At 39.1% G+C, this 19,282-nt stretch overlaps 1 protein-coding gene across 5 annotated transcripts in view; it reads right to left on the bottom strand.

The window, feature by feature from the left end:
* The window catches only part of CHDH (choline dehydrogenase), a 57,010-nt gene extending 46,770 nt beyond the window's left edge, over window positions 1-10,240 (bottom strand). For 2 of the 5 annotated variants that reach the window (XR_010072824.1, XM_063348341.1), the window contains exons 1-4: window positions 9,712-10,166; window positions 7,802-7,927; window positions 3,590-4,398; window positions 3,022-3,173 (exon numbers count right to left, since the gene is read on the bottom strand). Coding sequence is in view for 4 of the 5 variants with exons in the window: in XM_063348341.1 (XP_063204411.1) it covers window positions 3,022-3,173; window positions 3,590-4,343 (906 nt within the window). In the remaining variant the exon portion in view is untranslated. Of the gene's footprint in view, window positions 1-3,021; window positions 3,174-3,589; window positions 4,399-7,801; window positions 7,928-9,208; window positions 9,274-9,711 lie in introns of all 5 variants that reach the window. The other 3 variants (XM_063348344.1, XM_063348343.1, XM_063348342.1) reach the window with 3 other exon arrangements.
* Window positions 10,241-19,282: the final 9,042 nt, after the last annotated feature.

Genomic DNA, 19,282 nt, shown 5'->3' with positions numbered 1-19,282 from the left:
GATGGATAGTTCTTTTTCTAGAACAACTTCTGCAAGTATTTTTAGCACATCTTCTTTTGAAGGATTTCTGCCCCAAAATATTCTCATTTAGCAATACCAAAATCATTGTGTTATTTGTATCTGGGGGATATCTCTTCCCTGTTCTCATGTCTGTTAAATTTAGGATCATTACTACCCCACTTAGTGCTTTTCACTGTTAAAAGCAAAAACTCTGTGGAGTAAGAAAATATTGATACCCCACACACGCCTTTTGCCTTTACTCTTTGAAAAAGGATGATGTGGGTGAACCCAACCTTGTTCAAACTATCCCCTTCTATTCCAGTGAGCTGGCTCATGAACACACGCGCACTGGATGCACTCCATCCTCCCTAGTTGCATGTATGTTGCCTGTTGAAATTTAAGGTATCCTTTGTATACACACTGAGTTATGTAGTTGATTACAAACTGGGCAGTACCTCTTGCACGTTAGGAAAAAAGATTCAAGATTCACCTGTCCTTATGAAAGAACAACTACACCAAAGAAACAAAAAGTTAGCAACAATTTATATTTAATGCAAATTCTAGTGCTACCTAAGCTAGTCCAATGTGTATTTAAAGAAATACACATTTGCAAAAGTAATACTATAACATTTATCTGTGAATTCTAATATATTAGTGTGGCCACAGTGAGGAAAAAATAGATGAAGCACACAATTTTGTCCCTGAACTTCCTCTCATTAGCAAGCAAAACCCACAAGGGTTCAAGGAAACATATCTGGTATTATTCTTCTGCATTCTCCACTGTTGTAGAACGTAAGGTGCTATCATGCGTAGCTGCTTGGTTTTATTTTAGATGAGACATTTAGCTTCTAAAGCAACATTAAAAAATACTATTTTTTCCTGTAACATGGTGAAGTGTTAATAGATTAGCATGGAATGCATATTAACTTGCAGTAATCCTATCCTTTTTGAGTGAGACCTCAGCTATACAGAATGATGGTGAATGAGATTGTTGCTAGTAATTAGATCATAATGTAGTAAGAAGATAAATTTTGATAAATTGTTTCCACACTATTTCTCTGACATTGCTGACAGATAGCCAGTGCTGATATTTTTTGTTTGTTCTTGTTTGCTCTGGGCAATCACTAGTATGGTAAGTCTAATACACAGCATATCTGTGACTGCTGAATCAATACCTAGATCTGTATTTTGCATGTTATACAAATATAACTTCTTTATGTTTTCTACGGTACACACTGAAATGGTGCCAGTTTGTTCCAGATAGCGTTCAAATGATGCTTGTTCGGTCTACATTCACTGCACAGTCAGCACTGTAGTTATTCCGAGCCCATACACTTTTCTGCCTGACTCTGAACTCAGAAACCCCAGGAATGATCAGTCTACCTTCCCTATTTTTGTCAGAGGGCTTACTGGAGTCCTGGGAGCTCTCTGGGACCCCAATGTCCCACAATTAAGTCTTTCCACTGGCTTGTATAGATTTTGAATCATGCTTGAATCAGCTTTTGATGATCTTTTAACTTTACGGACGACTGACGTAAAAGAGATCCTACCTAAAATAAACTATAAAACCAAAACCCCTTTAATGTAATGAAGTGTCTCCTCTTGATGTTCATACTGTAATAAAGTCATGAGCTTTTCCATCCTGACAGCTATAAAATTTTCCAGAAAGTAAAAGCAGACAAGTCCTGCAATTTTAATCTGGAGGGGAGGGAAGAAAGGGAAATACTTTGAATGTGTACTACTTATGATATATGCTATAAATATATTAATTCACTATGTGTAACTCATATATGTATTACTATGTATGAAAATTCGTAGCAATTATTTTGCAATTAAAGTAGTCCAGTATTCAGAAAGCCTTTGATCATACGTAATTGGCTTTCCAAGACCTTCTTCAACATAATTATTCTTGATAATGGCACAAAAACAGCAAGTAGAGACACTGTTTTTGCAGACATTTAATAGCTCATGAAATCAATTAAATTCTCTGCATCTTCTGTTTTGCATTGTTAATGATAGTCATTTTAGCAATCCACTTAGAAAACAACAGATTTGATTTGTGCATTAGAAAATGCAAGAGCAGTTTATTTATATTGCATTTTAACTTTAACAGGTGTTCAAGTCACAGAACACTTGCCTGTTGAGTCTTGTAAGCCTTATTGAACTCAAACCACCAAAATCTGTACTGTCCTCTCTTTAGGATATTGCTATTACACTTTTTAATTGTTTTATAATTTTTTGTGACTAAATATCTTAATTTATTAACATATAAATCCCTTTTAGGCAATTTCCTAGTTTTGGAATAATCAGCTCTAATATTAAAGAGTTAAGGGAAATAAGAATGTTTTAGGTCTTATAGAAGTCAATGGATTGAAAGCTGCACAAGATGAACTGTTTATCCACAGAGTTAAGTTGTAATGGCAACTCAAGCTTCTTTCCACATGATCACATGTTCAGTGGAAGTTGGACTGAAACCGAAAAATATTCATTCCACAACCAACCATAAGGAACATTTCATCGTTATGTTTCATCATTACTATCCCAAAACTCAACACATACTGGCAATGTAGAAGTGAATGACTCATTACTTATCCCTTGAACCATTCAGATTTCAGTATCTTTTACAGATTTGCCAATGCCAGAACATCATTTTCAGAATTCTTTTCAGGAACATCAGCATGTCAGCACACCAGTCAATACGCAGAGACAGTGCATGATTGCACCATAGGTTCCAGACAGAAACCTTACACAACACTCTTGCGTAACATCAAGTTATGGCTTGTCCTCTCAATACAGAAAGATGGAAATATGGAGATGCTAATCTCTGAATTGATACAGCTGAAATATCACCTGCTGTAAAATAATTGACAGGAAATCATATACTGGAAGAGACAACATGGCATCTGAAAAGCAGACATTTTGCATAGTAAAGTGCCACTTTTAATCGAAGTTTGTTTTAAAACAAAAATTTAATTTTGCTTTGACTCATACCTTTCTTACTGGAAAAGAAAAATCTCTTACCTTTTTCCTTTGCCCATTTTTCACATACTCGACACCGATGGATTTTGTTCCTTGAAACAAGATTTTTGTTACAAGTGTCTTCTCTGCAACTGACAAATTTGGGCGTGACATGGCTGGGCGAAGGTAAGCACTAGCTGTGCTCCATCTTTGACCTACAATGTCATCAAACATCAAAATAGTAATGCTCAGTATTCTTTAAGATTTTGGCCAATAACCATCAGGATGTTTACAGAGGGAAAGCCTTCATAGAGTTTAGCGAGAGTTCGAGGCAAATGTGAATTGACATAATGACTAAAGATTTTATTTTAACATAACAGATTTCACAACGAGAAATTTAACTATGAATCAACTTGCATGCCAATGCAATTTTCAATGAAATACACACTAGATTGATAGCAAGCTAGTGTGAAATGAACAGGGTGTTACTATAAAGTGTCACAGCTCTTCAGTAATCTCAACAACCAAACGGCATTCAGTGCAGATTATATATCCATATGCCAGAATGATTTCAGAAGTACCACTGGTGGGTCAGAAATACAAATTACTTAAGGATCACTTTATGATTTACCTCGGTGTACAGTCATGTCCATCCAGCCAAATCCTTCTTGCTGATAGCCATTCATATCATCTGTGAAGGGATACCCAGCTTGCTGGGTTGCCTCCAGGAATGCATGATGAAGAGGATGGTTTGTTTTCCCTCTTGACACATACAGGGGTCCATTTCCACCTCTGTACTGATCTGGCCCCAGTTCATGTGACTGTGCCTTCTTAAAATAGGGCAAGCAATGTTCATAGTCCCATCCTATTGCTCCTTCCCTGCTCCATCGATTATAATCTTCTGCATGCCCACGAATGTATACCATGGCATTGAGAGAAGAGGAGCCACCCCACACTCTTCCTCGAGGCCAGTACATAATTCGGTTATCCATATGCTTTTGTGATGTTGTGTGGTAATACCAGTTATATTTCTCATCACAGAGGTTGTATGTTAATGCAGCAGGCATATGAATCTTCCACATCAGTCTTTTACTACCTAGAAGGGTATCTTTAGGGCCTGCTTCCAAAAGTAGTACAGTACTGAGAGGGTCTTCAGTCAACCTGTTGGCTAGTACACACCCTGCTGATCCAGCTCCAACAATGACGTAAGTGTAAGAGTTTGCCTTTTCAGAACTAAGTTGAGATAATGTACGTGAAATTTTGAATTGTTGTTCATTGATGCCCAATGTGTTCTTTAATATGTGTGCCTTAAATAGAGTTCCTGTTACTTTGTGCATCTGATTCATAGGACTGCAACATTTCACTCCTTTCATTAAGTATGACATCTTTACTGATAGTATCACTCTTGCCGAACTGCTAACAAAAATCCAGTGTTTCAGCCTGGAAAAACAAGCGAACAAAAATCCTAATTAAGATGTTAGCATTAATACAGTGCATGACCTCTAAAATGTCAGTCATTTTCAGGTAAAACTGGTGTACTTTAGCCATTCTCACTATCCAAAAGGTTAACAACAATGCCAATAAACCAAGGAACATTTACTCTGAAACTTGCTGTCTTATTAGTCTTTTAATGCAGTCTATGCACCAAGTTGTAGCACACTATTTTGTATTATGCAGGCTGATTTTGATTTGCTTCTTGTTCCCGAGATAGATACATGAAGCATGCTTTCAATTTTTGTCAAAACCATAAAGGATGGAAACCTTTGCTTACTTTGTAGTCTCTATTCATCTGCCTCTAGTAGGTAAGAATTTAAGAAAAAAACAATTTCATAAACTTCTCTGTAGATTTGTGACAGTAAGTCATATTGCCTAGCCAGTTCACAACAATGGAAATGATGAGTATGCCCCCTGTAGCTTCTGCTAGACCAAATCTAGGACAGCATCTCTACAAAACACATGTGTAACAGTGAAAAACTGCTGCGCTTTGAGGTATGTCTCCTAATATAGGAAAGGCAAAATCTGTTCATCTGTGGCTTTCTACCTTATTACTAAAACCAGTTCCTGCTCTAAGGACAGTTACAATCTAATACCACCAGATCCTTAGGCGGAGTAGGAATGGCAATTTTTTCACCTTCAGAAAAGCCTGTGAGCCTTGCAAGCAACACAGGTTTAGCTCTGTGTTGCACAGGTTCAGGTACAGGGACTAAATGCAAGATTTTCACAGCCTGCCTAAATGTCACAGGTACCGATACAGTGGGCCAGTTTGAAGTGTGTTTCTCTTGCTCTCTCCCCTTGAAACCACTCCCCTTGTTATAAACAATTAGTGAAAATGGATACCCTTGGGCTGTATTTCCCCCTAACCCATGTCTTCTATCTGAGCAGTTGCTCTGGATTCTATAGACGGCAACTTATCCAGAGGCTGTTACTGCCCATCTGAAAGAGATAAGCAAGCTTTCGCCTGGAAATATATTGAATACTGTATTATGTTTGTGAAATCTAATTTTTCAGAAATGAATTAGGTTGTTAATGTTGATTTTCATACATTCAAGTTTCATAGTTATCCAATACTTTGTAATATAAGCCCTGTATTTTTGTAAAATGTCTGGGGTTTTTCACTAAAGGAAAATATGTCTTATTGAATCACTGAAATAATCAGCTGTTTCTTACTAAAATGTGGAACAGAACTGTACTCATTTTCTTGGGTGAAAAACTGTACATTTTTCACAATGTAAAATGTGTGAGAGCACACACAAGCCCTTAATTTCCAACTCTGTAACAAAATTAGATGCAGATTCCTGATAAATGTTAAAAGTCTTCCACATACAACTATATTTGTTTACAATTTGACGTACAATCTCACATGTAAAAGTATTTTTTTTTTACTCTCAGGGAAAGGATGGGAGTAAACACAAATCTCTTCTCTAGGAAAAACTTGTAATAAGCTGTACAAAGCCTCAAATTTCTGGAAAATGAACAATCACAGAATGGTTTGGGTTGGAAGGGACCTTAAAGAAGATCGACTAGTTCCAAACCCCTGCCCTGGGCAGGGACACCTCCCACTAGACCAGGCTGCTCAAAGCCCCATCCAGCCTGGCCTTGAACCCCTCCAGGGACGGAGCATCCACACCTTCTCTGGGCAACCTGCTCCAGTGCCTCACTACCCTTACAGTAAAGAGTTTTTTCTTTACTGTAATTACACTCCCTAATAAAGAGTCCCTCCACATCTTTCCTGTAGCCCCCTTTAGGTACTGGAAGGCCGCTATAAGATCTCCTCAGAACCTTCACTTCTCCAGGCTGAACAACCCCAACTCTCTCAGCCTGTCCTCATAGCAGAGGTACTCCAGCCCTCTGAACCATGGAGAACAGTTTGCTCTGTTAAAAAAATAAAAAAATGGATGCAGGGGATAGGTCTGAGCCCAGAGTTCACACAGCTGATTCTCACATAGCTAATGCAAAATTGATCACAGCTGAAGGTGTGGGTTGTCTTTTACAGGTGGAAAATATTAAAGGATTCTTTCTTGGAAAAAAAGGTTTGGCAATTTTCTGTGATGCAGCAGAGGAAGATACAAAGGTAGAGAGGCTTTTACTTGTTTTGATTTGTTTGTGATGAAGACAGACCCAATTCTGAAGCACCTATGTTTAACCTGCAGAACTGGTCGGTCACAGGACTTCATTGTTTCAGGAATAGCAGATGGCTGAGGGGGTGGGTAGAATATGGGCCTGGACCCTGATAATTTGGGAAAGGTACTTTGTCCCTATAATGTGAGTTGTTTCTTTTTTTCCTGTGGAGATTAACCATGATGAGGTGAAATGATCAACCTTACTCCTGAGGAAGTAAACCCTCAGGTTTTGGTATTACAGGTGGTTAACACATTATTTAGACAGGTAGGGTTCAGAGACTGGAACAAGTACTGGCCTGCTTATTTTGGTGTGGGACCTATAATGCCATCAAATATTACTGTGCCTCCTAACCAGAATGCTGGTTGTTAAGCCTACGAGTGACAGAGCTGTTGGCTCTAAAGAGAGTAAGTTCTGCAGAATCCCTGCAATCATGTTCAGAGACTGACTTACTCTAGTAGCACTGGAGCCTGTACTGCTACAGCTTGTTATAGCATAACCAGTGGCCACTGAGCTCCTGGAATTACTATCTCAAGTGACACTCCAAAGGCAGCACTGATGTTACAGGACTAAGTGTTTGTGTCTTGCCTTATGCCAGAACCTGAATACTGAATATTAATATAATACTGAAGTCTAGACCATTTTAAAAGCTGATGCGTTAAAAGCCTCTGGCATATGCAGGCTTTGAAACTCATTGACCAATTCAACCTTGTATTGAAGGGGTCTGTATCAAGGACTGAGATCATGACGTCCTCAAATTAGAACACCATTACACCTCTCTAAAATAATCTATGTAGTTCTATACATGGGTTTATCAAAGTTCAAGTTCTCCAACAAAAGATAGTCTTGTGGAACTTTGCAGGAGTCCCTCTTTGAACAAAAGAACTCAGTCAAAACGTAACCTAATGCACCTTCACTCTCAAGTTACCCTTAGTTTTATCTGGCCCTTTTGCCAGGGAGAATTTATAACCTGTGCAGTGTTCCTAAGAATTGTATTTCAGCAAGAATGTGTTTTTTTCCAGTAACTGGAAAAATAAAGTTGTTATCCTAACAGGTAGAGTCATGTGAGGCTCTGAGATGTGCTGGGGAAGTTGGCCCAATTTACCCAGTGGGGAACTATAGTTTTATGGCCAGCTCTATTATTGTAGCATCTATGTCAAAACAAAATATGTTAGAAATAGGGAGGTTTGTATGACACGGTTCTACTGCAATGCTCTGTACTTACCACCAACAAAAAGTTGTCTTCTGGGCCTTACTGGATATTACTGCATGTCTTCATCTGGATTCTCACTTATCATAGACCTCTTTATGAACATGTAGCAAGATGCTTCTCAGGAATCAGTGAACAGACCTGCAGAAATGGATATTGCAGCAACATAAAATATATTCACTGTATTGTATTAGAGCTTCAAAATTTGGAGCTCATTTTAAAAAAACCTACGTATTTACTGATATTATTACTATTGAGCAGGGCCTATAGACAGCCGTCTTACAAGAATGAGGAGAGCAGGAGTATCTCAGCAGGAAAATTCTATTGCTACAGTTTAGTATCTAATAGTACACCAGGTAGCTAGGAGAGGGCAGTGGAATTCTGAAGTTTGGGGCTCCTTGCATCATTGTAACACATTTCTGAATGCAGTATCAGGTTTGCCTGAGAAATAAACCCTGATGGAACCCATAGGTACCTACCACTGCAACTCTATAGATGTTGATTTGGGGTCATGTGTGAAAACAGATTTCTAAGGGACAGTGACAGTTTGAAAAGCCAAGAATATGTTACTTCACTTTTTTTTTTTTTTTTTTTTTTTTTTAGGAAAGAAACAAAAAGGAGAGAAAAAGATACGCAAGAGGCTGCTTAGGGCATCTAAGCAATAAATTGGCTTGCCCACTCTGTAAGAAAGATAAGCAAAAGCACTAGGATTCAGCCTAGGATCCTTCCTCCTAGACTTCTAGATTTAAAGGGCTCACATTCCATAGCAAAGAGAGGAAGGCAGGTATCCTGCATTCATAGAGGCGATATATTGAAAAATGGACAATAACAAAATGGTTCTGTAGGTGGATGAGGTGGCTAATCTAAAAATGTTACAGGGCCCTGTGCGTCATTACTGTTAACCAATCAGAGCTGTCCCATTCTCTGATAAAACTGGAAATAAGGGTGATCAAAAAATATATACAAGGACAGTTAGGGTACCCACTGGAAGACTGAACTAGCACTCCAGAAAGCTAAATCTAGTGTTCCTTTTAAGTAACTGAAGTAGTATTTTGAACCTACTCCACCACATATGTTTGTCAGATTTATAGTTCGACGTTATTTCATGGGTTTATTTGCTTTTTTGTTGTTGTTTTACATCAAATGGAACAGAATTTGCAGAGTAACATTTGAGATAATTTTTATCTTGCAAAGAGGGAGTTGGGAATGAAGTCAATCAACACTGTCCTGATCATAATATTCAAGTGGCTTTGAGAATCAGCGTGTAGATGATTCCCAGATTTCTTTGCTTTTAAGGCCTGAAATGCAGAGGTCAAAAATCAAGCCATTCTGATTTAATTTAAAACCAACATACATAGTTGGATTGAATGGATGAAAACAGTAGTTTCAATGCATGGTTCTTTTTGTCATATTGATCCATACCTGCTCTCATCTACACGTGATCCTCCTGCAAGAGCACTGTCCTATCCCATTCCTCTAAACTGATCCTGAAACAAAGCAGAGATGATCGCTGTGGCTTTAACTTTACTCACTGTCCTATTTTGCCAAGGCTAAAACAATATTCTCTCTGGCAGATGTAAAATACGACCCTCTCCTGGATATGGCCAGTACATGGTGCAGCAGAGCGATGGGACCTGTGCTGGACATTTACGCTTCATGGCACTGTGCTGACAAATCCTGACAGGCCTGTCTCCGTAAGACACAGGAGGAACAGCTCCGCAGGTAAAAGCAGCTCTTGGGTTTGGGGTTTTCCACACACACACACACCACCCATTGCAGACTGTAACCATTTTAAATTCATCTACTGTTGGGAGCGTTTTGGACTAACTTTTCCCTTCACTCCTTCTAGTAAAAAAGTTCATTCACTTACAGAAAGCCTGTGGTAAGTTTCACAACCACGGCTGAAACCGCTCAAGCCTACTTACCATTTCCTCCTTTATGAACAAACTTTTATCAGCCGGCCCAGGCCCTCAGGCTGCCGTACAACCCCGCAGCTCTGCGGGCAGCCCAGACCCTGCTCTGGGGCGCCCACGACGCCTCTTGCTCCTCACAAAGTTCCGGGGCCGTGTCGGGCTCCCGCCCCGCTCCCCTCCGCAGGACGAGGGCACGCACGGGCCACGTCTTTCTCCTTCCCTGAGAACAGCTTGTGTGGGGGGGGCTGCCAGCGGCGGTGGAGCTGAGAGGGCCGAGCGCCCGCAGCCACCGCTCGCTCCAGTCCCGCCGCGGCCTCGCTCCCCTCTCCCGCCCTTTCCTCCTCACGGCTCGCAGGAACTCTCCCCTCAGAGCCCCCTCAGCCCACCGGCTGCCGCCACACTCACTCGCCCTCCGCGGGAAGCCTCGTCGCAGCTGCCCGGCGCTGAGGGTGGGGGCGCTCCCTGTGAGGCGATGGGGGCCGCCGGCAGGAGGGCGGGCTGTGCTGCGCGGCTGGGCCGGGGCTGGCGCGCTCGGGACTGGCCCCGGCAGTGGGGAGAGGTCTGTGGGGGAGGCAGGGCAGGGGAAGCGGATGGAACTTTCCACAGGAACGCACCCTTTGGCCGCCGCGGGAGAAACTTTGTGCCGTTTCGAAACGGCACGGGGCGGCAGCGGGACGAAGTCCGCCGCCTGGCCCGCCCCGATGGAGCCCCCGGGCGGCCAGGCCCAGCGCTGAGGCGACGTCCGTGTCCATCCCGGGAGCGCTCTAACTTTTTCACCCACCCCCGAAGTGGTGTAGACAAAAGACATTCCCCCCTCACCCTCCCCCTTAACGCAAACATATTCGACAGCATTGTCACCTGGGCTGCGAAACCTCTTTTCAGCGGAAGCGCTGGGAGCTGTAAGGCGCAGCTGAGGTGAAGGGGGCGGGGGGGGGCAGCGGCGGGAACCTCCCGCCGTGAGGGAACCCCCTCAGCGGGCAATGGCGGCGTTGGCCTTCGGGCACCGTCCTGGGGGACTGCCTGAGCAAGTTGAGCCGGCACCTGCAGTTACACACTTTAATTGCCATCCGTACCTGTGCAATGCGTGTTTCCAGGAGAACACGTCAGCCTGACAGTCGAGCAAATAGCAAAACGAGTTGCCCCACTGCATCAGTCTGTGTTAACTAACCCGTTACCTCAGCAGTGAGTAGTCATCATTGATAAGTGTGCGTTCAACAACATTTCTCAACAGTGTCCCACTAGGTAGCCAAAATGCTATAGGGCCTTTGTCTCATAACTTACGTTTTTATTGGCTTTGTCCTCTAAGTATCTTCAGTACACCCTACTTCAGTGCATATTTGTTGTAGGCTAAACCATAAAAGGTGGTGGTGGGGAGAAGATACCATGAAAGTCCCTTGGAAATGGCCAAGGATGGGTATTGTGCAGAGAGTCTGTGCCACTGCTCTTCTGGGCTGCTGGAGGATGAACCCAAGAGTCTTGTTTTCTCATTCAAAACGCTCATGGTAGAATAACGATGATATAATGAAGACTAATCAAGATACTCATTGTGAGAACTTATACTTTCTCCATACATCTTGTAATGACAATAGTCTCTGCTACAATATCTTCAATATTGCTTGTAGGTGCTGATTATTTTCTCAAGTCCTTCCTTATCGCTCTGTTTGGAATGTATTGGATGATTAATAATTTTCTGGGATAATTGCTTGTTAATATTTTTGCTCTTAGTTGGATAAGCAGAAAATAATGGACAGCCTCTGTGTGGTTGGTTATTCATACTTAGGCACCAGACTGTGAACTTCTGAATAATTATTCATTAATGGAAAAGAGCGATTGTCCCCTGTGGAACTATGAATAAATGGGTAGTTGATATAAGTAGTCTTTAATCTTCGCAGTGATTAAGAATGCTTGAAACCAAGCTGATGGGTGTTTGCAGTGTTTGAATAATTTTGTACACCTTTGATGCTCTTGTTCAGTAAGGAAATAAAAATCCATAGAAAATATGCATTCAACGTGTATAAGAATATACAAAAAATATTTATATAAATATGCATGAAATATATACATTTAAGAACGATTCTGTTTCTTTTCAGTGGATAGTGGGGGTTTGATCTCTGATTACATAGCACTAGCTGCAGTGGAGTCCTAGTCTTGGTCCCTTGCTAGAGCTCTTAAGCACTCTGATGATGCTAGTAAGAATCAATAATTATTTTTTGTTTCCTACAGAAAAAAAAATAAAATTCTTAATTTGTTGATTCCTTCAATTTCAATGAGTTCTGCCCATAAAATGTGGCTGAAGCAAGACCTAAAAGTGTAGGCCGAATTACTGTTGTGCAACAGTAATTGGAATTGCATGGTACAGACTTCCAAGCACCAGTCTCTAGAGCTGACGATTAGGATCTTACGGCAACTGGTGTTTTGTTTTTCTGTTAGAGAGAAGTGGGAGAGCAGGGTGGATTCTGCTATATGTATTACTGCAGTTGATTCAGGCTACGTCAAAAGTCTTTGTAAGACAATAAACCAATACATGAATTAGCACAAAGGTTAGTGAAAATTTAGAATAGATATTGTTTGTGTCACAGTATGTTTAAGTTATGTTCTTGGGAAAGTGGACCCTTTAAGTTTGCATGGATGACCATACTTTGTTTATACAGTACTGCTCGGGTAGATCAATTATGGGAATATGAAATGTACTAACTTGTATTGTCTATAGTGTTATATTCACATAGAAATTTGATGGGTACTCTTATGTAGTAGGTAGAAGACTTTTTTTCTAGAAGGTCTTTTCAGCTTGATTTTTAAAATCTTCATCAAAGTTTGAAATAATTGTGAAAGAGAAGATTATTAAACAACTTTGTCTCGTTAGAGAGCTTCTTCCCTACAGATTTATCTTCTCGTTTGAGCAGTCGGTGGTGTATGCTTTCTATTAACCTGTTTTTTAGAGTTTGATAACAGGATATTCTGTAGTGAAATTTGAAATATATTACCAGGAAAAACAGTTATGCTTGAGATTATAGTTCAAAGACAAAAAGAAAAAATTAATTATTGTGTAAAGGGCATAATTCTTATTTCTGTTTTGCCATAGAAAAACTAAGTTAGTTATAAGAGTCACTGTAAATACAAGTCACAGCAGGAAAAAGGGAATTAATAAGTACGCATTTCTCAGGAATAAAACAATACAGAAAAACAGAAAAGAACCAAACCCGCTAAAGAGTAATGGACAGGTCCACATGCTAAAATTCTGTGGTCCTAATTCTTGAAAACAGATTAGCATAAATCAGAATTATCTGCAGTGTCAGAAACTTAAATGAAAGCAGGACATTATCTTTTTTAAGCTACAAGCTGCAAAAGGTCTAACTGAAGTAGACAAGAAACAAATTAAAAGTGAGTTTTCTGTATTATCTGTATGGATATGCTAGGCTTAGCGACTATTCAGGATTTTCTATAATTTAACCTGCTCCAGTTTTGCTACGTTGTCTTTTCTTGCAGTTAATACTAACAACTTGTACTAATTTCTACTCTGGCTTCTACAAGAAAGTGTCTTCAACTATGAATAACTTGAGAGGACTATAAAAGAAGACAGAATTGATTTTTCAATATTACTGTTCTGTTTAGCAGAGCACCAAGTGTCAGGAGCATGTGTTACTGTTTAAATGTGCAAAGCAGCAGTTACATGTAAGTCCTTAATGAAGCGTTAGAATTCAGGCTGATGCTTCTCAGCTGCTGTGTTTTTAAGCTTGGCTAGTGGAAGGTCAATTTGAGTAGAATGTTTTCTAGAGTTTAATTCCGAATCTGTCACCTTAAGCAAAGAAAAATTTAAAAATCATGAGCCACTTTTGAAAGTCATGTTAATAATGTTGATTCTTCCCTTCTCACGTTAAGCAAATGGTAATTAAAAATCCTGTCACTTTTTTCTAGCCTGTCTTTATTGAAACTTTTCTTATTGTGTGCAAGGGAAAACTTCAGGTGAGACAGCCAGACTTCAGCCACAACATTGTGCCTGTTGATGTCTGGCTGTTCAAATGAAGATGAAAATTTCTTAATTCACTCTTAGTAGAAGTGAACTTCAGGATTTCATGGTACTCTTTTAACTGTTTCCCCCCCCCAATCTTAATTTTTTTTACTTTGAATCCCGTGTTTCCTGTACCGAAGCTATAAAATCTAACCGGACAGAAAGCAGGGAACATTCTAGAAGTTTGATGCATCCTTTCTATGTGTGGTGTTTTCTTATGTCTTTTCAATAAATGTTTGCGAACTACAGCAGTTGTCACATTTAGGAGTATTTTTCCAATACCTTGGTAACAGCAAGAAAAAAAAGCCTGTGATGTGAACTTCTGTGTAGTGGAGCACAGTAATCAGGTTTAGAATTATTAAAAATCAGTTATACTGTTCAAAACACTTTACAAGTTTAAATTATTTCATTTCACTATACAGTTTACCAACCATGAAATAAAAAGTATCCAGCAGCTCTGGTAAGGGTGGTTAGAAATAGTTATTAGAGTCAGCTGTTCAAATAGCAATTCCCTCACGAAGGAACCCTCTGCCGGGACTCTAGGAGTTTTCCCCCAGCTCTTCAGTGTTCCTTCTTCCTGATGCCCGATGACTTCTCTTTTGATGAGACGTTAACTTAAAAAAAAAAAAGAAAAAAGAAAAAAAAGTTTTATGAAGCAGCAGAGTAATTTCAGCAGGTAGGCAGGTGTAGACCTGTAGCATAAAATTTTGTCTGTGTTCACTGTTTTGAACACAAAAAAATTGAGAAGTTTCCCATGTTATTGCAAGGGCTCCTCCTGCAGGTGTCCAGTATTTCATGGATTTGTTGTCAATTTTTATCAGTCGGTGATGCTACCTTATCCTTGGCTACTCAGAGGATTGACCCTTCTGTCCTTGGCTCAGGGAACTAACCTCTGATCTTTTTTATCACTGTGTCCCATCATTATCATCTGAATCTTTTAAGTCATCTTCTGTTGCTTTTCTCCGGTAGTGTCATCACCCATTTGCTGTTGTGCAGGGCCCTGCTGCACACTAACTTATTTTATTTTAACAGGGTCTTCATTATTCCTTTCAGTTTCCATTTGCTGGAACTGCCCTGTTAAAAAAAAAGAAAATAAAAATGCATGAAGACAGGGCTTCTGCCCTATTGAATCAATCCTATTTGTAAGCATACAACAAAAAGGCACCCATCTCTCTTCAGCCATGTTGACAGTAGAGGCAAAAATATGTTCATTTTTAATAAGGCCTTCTGTAAGTAATTTTGATGAGATGCCCCAAAAAAATGGCCTTGCATGATGGGCATAAGTATAATGATGAAGGGTACAAATAAATATTGGATATATGTGTGTACATGCAAAGCCTATACATGGTTGATATGTTGTGTTGTTGAGCTGATCATACAAAATTTAAACTTCTGTACCTAATTATTTGAACCTTGTCACTTGGCACACCAACCATGTATAGCATGGACCCATATGTTACTCGTTGTTCATAGGTATCCTACTACTCAATGGCACAAATAGGGATACAGTGCAAAACTTGATCTTTAGGGTTTGTTTCTACATATGTTTGAGCTCTTTGATCTTGAGCAAGTCTCCCTTTGAGAAAGCTGTTAAATGTCTCTCCTTCAGTTCTTCATTTGGGGCTTAAACAAAACGGATATGTTCCCTAATGTGTTCTTAGTAAACTGCTCAAATATTTTTGCAGTGACCATGTAAACTTCAAAATAAATAGCATCCTGTTACTTCTACACCAGTTAATCCTATTTTTTTCTCCATTGTTCTCACAAAATAGATAATAATCACTTTCACAAAGTACAGTTAATGGTTAGTTTTGTCATCTGTTAAACCTCAAAAGTGGCTGTAGTACCTACATATTTCTTTAAAGCACTTTAAAATCCTTTATGATGAAAAGTACATATAGACATAAAATACAATAGCATTCTTACATTAATTTTGTATTGTAATCTTTTAAAGAGACACTCAAAATTTCATATTAGCACATTTCATTAAATTCATTTCATTAAATGCATTATGGATAACCTTTGCTCTTAGGAGTATGTTTGCATCCTTGAATTTGCATTTCAATTGAGAACAGAAGTTGATGTTTCACATTTTTGTTAAATATTTGCAGGAATAGTTGTGTGTAAAAACAAGTGTCACTGGCAGTCACCATGCAATTCAAGGCATGCATTACAATAGAGAGGGCTGATTTTGTAACCAATGCTGGTTGCTGCCCTGCTGATGTTAGTCCTAACTATTAGAATGGGACTTAGATGCAGAAAGGTATGTTTAGAAAATGTTAATAAACTTACTTATGTTTATATCCTGAAAAAGCGAGTTCAACAAGTGGCACTATTAGTTATCTAGGAAGGCAATAGTATTCCTGCTTTAATGTCTCGATTACAGAATTCTGAAGGATACTTTATTACAGTGTTGTAGCGGAAGATAGAGGTTTTGGAGTTGGCACATTATTTGGCTGTAAAACTGAAAGCGGTATCAAAGTAAATTCAGTTGTGTAACTTGTCTTTCTCTGCTTTATTCAACCAATGGGCTGTAATATCAAAGATGCAAATGTTTATTTCTCGGTTTGGAGACAGGGTGTGGATTTTTCTGTTACATCTGTGGTTTTTTTTTTTACACTGGAATGACTTGGTTTACTTCAGTGGAATCAACACCTAATTTTATCAACGTGAGAATCAAAATACTGATGGATATATGAGAAAGCCTTAATGGAAAGCTTTGTTTATAGTTAGTGATTATAAAAAGCAATACAAAAAATGCTTAGTTCCCATAACTATATTAATAGAAACATATCTGATCACTGTGAGGTGAACAATCCTTAAAAGTTCATGGCATGAACTGGATAAAACAAACTGAGAAAGGTATTTTACAGTCTCTGGGGTTAGTTCTGTAAACAGGCCAAAGGATCAAGTACCTGGCAAATTTTAAAATTGCTAAGTTTTATTCAGAGAAACAATTGTCCCAGAAGCTTTCTGTGTTTAATATTCTATGAGGTGAAACAACTTTTATTGTTTTATTGATCAGCAAACGTCATCTTTACTTCTAGCCAGCATCAAAGAAATGACAGCCACAAAGATTTGTGTCACCGGCGAAAGAAAGAGAAAAATAGTAGTTTTATACTGCCTTCAGGTGTTTAATGAAAGACGGATTTCAGCCCTGTGTTTTGGGAGACCGAGAACAAAGCTATACGAAAATTAGCCTGTTTCTTTTCCATAACTTCATCTCTCCTTCTGTTCTCAAACAGATGCTTCGAGCTAGGGTTACACAAGCCAGAAGTATGTGATCTGTCGTTGGATTATCTGGGACAGAGGATGGTGTGATAGGGGACAACCCTCCTTCATTGTGGAATAAAATTTTAATTATTTCATATTGGCTGCAAGCTATAGCTGTGCATATACATAATAATGAAGTTGACACTCGATATCTTATTCCCCTCTCTGAGTATGGAATTGTTTTTTCCTAAAAATCTGTTTTTTGTCCTTTTTAAGTGCACTTCTAAAGTAACTATTAGCAGTTACTAACCTATATAAACTCTCCTCTGTTAAACCTGGTCCCATTAGGATTGTATATATCTATCTTTGTATCAAGTCCTTCAAGTGAACTTTTCTTATTTTTATTTTAATGGCAGTTCCATTATATGGGATTCCCTGTAGAACTGGAAACAAAATCTTTCATCCATGCTTACAATCTGCCCCCAGCAAATATAAAAGAGGATTTTCTGTCAGAGTCCTTTTTGTTAGCTACACCAGGTAATTTATCAAGCGCTCTCTGCTAAATGATACTACTATTTTTCTTTTCATCCACGTTATTGCACAGATTTCCTTAATAAGGCCAGAAATGGCTTCTGTTTCTGGTGTGTATTGAAATCTGTCTAACACCCTATAGACACACAGTCATTAAAGCTGAGAACTCACATGCAGCCAGCTCTTTAGCAGTGGTTTGTTGGTTTGGTTTTTTTCCCCATGCTTATTTTGTTTCTGTTTGCTTGCCATTTATCTTTTAGCAACAATGGATACTGTTTTTCAAAGAAAAAAAGTATTTCTTCTGCCGTCAGTTTTAAAAGAATTTACAGTTTTAGCTATACAGCTTTTCAATGCAGTTTTTATTAAATATTATCCAGGAATATTATTAGTTCTCTAGAATTGTAAGGCAGCCTGTAAGTCCAGAGGCGCTTTAAAGAACATGTTGTTCTGGTCATTTCGCTCGATGACTGTAGAATTGGTGTCTCCACACAAAGACAAGGCCCAGCTCGGTGCTTGTTCTCCACGACACTTCTCCACCAGGAGAGCGGGTGTCCTTAATAATGAGAAGGCAGCCATAATTATTATACCTCCCTTAAAGATTTGACTTCTTGGGTCAGGATCAAGACATAGCTGCTGTGTACATAGTACTCTTCCATACAGAGGATGTTCCCCAGCTAGATGGGGTTGAATTAACTATAGTTTGAAATAGGTCATACCAGTTCATTTTCTTTCTTATTTTGACTTGTATTGTTGAGAGATAGGGAGATAATAAGCAGAGCAGCCTGATAATGGGATGCTTTTATTTTTGTTTCTTTTAATCTGCAGTAAATTAATCACTGGTAAGCAAGCTTTTGTTGCCATGAGAAAGACCACTGGGATTTTTTTACTTAATGCCTACTCGTCACTATCACATTTTAGGCAGCTGTCTACGAAGATTATGTAAGTGGAGTGTGTTTTGTGTGAGTGCGTGCGTGTGTTTGAGGAGGTGGTGATAGAAGTAAGGGTGGTGATAGAAAATAAGGCAAAACCACTGTTCACAGAGCAGGAGCTAATTTGATTTGTGCTTTCTAAAATATAGTGTATTTAGGGATTCATTGATGCAGATTTTGAGCGACTGTAGTGAAAATGCATACAGATCATGCATTGCCTAAAATTTTAAACATCCATTTAAATTCATAGGCTGTAAAGATAATGTAATGAAATACAGTGAAAGTTGTATTGAAATGGGTGCTATGTACACACAGAGACATCATACTGAAGGGGGAAAAATGATTCTTCAAAAATGTTTCACAATATCATCTTTGCCTGAATATTCTGAATCTTTAAGGCCATCATACTCATGGCCTTAAAATGGGAATTTTGAGAATTCTGTACAGGCTAATTTAGATGATAATGCCATATTTTAATCCGTGAATATGGGATTGAGAAGTTTTCTTGGTTTTTCTGAGGTGATGAATTTAGTCTAGTTACTGGTTGCTACACTATGACATGAACAAAAGTACCTTTAGTAGACTAAACAAATTCCTTGCGTATTTGCGCACGCAGATGTGTCATTAATACAAAGTACTACTGTTTCTAAATCTGTTGGAGGTTTAACGGGCTAGATATTTTTACAACATACATTTTCAAGCAACAGTGCCTGTATTCATACAACTGCAGGGGGTCCCTGTTGTAACTAACACTTCTGATTTGCCCCTTCAAAACCACAAATGCTCTGTTAGGTCATAAGGTGCCACCTGCAGGGTGTATGGTGCCCATCCAAGCACAGTTATAGCAGAAATCCATTTCATCACTTACATAGTTATTAACAATTTTAAACTGAAATCTTTT

The sequence above is a fragment of the Chroicocephalus ridibundus genome, chromosome 10 (genome assembly GCF_963924245.1).
Source record: "Chroicocephalus ridibundus chromosome 10, bChrRid1.1, whole genome shotgun sequence".
Classification (NCBI taxonomy): domain Eukaryota; kingdom Metazoa; phylum Chordata; class Aves; order Charadriiformes; family Laridae; genus Chroicocephalus; species Chroicocephalus ridibundus.
Note: the sequence above shows the minus strand (reverse complement) of the source record. Positions and strands in the feature narration are given on the sequence as shown.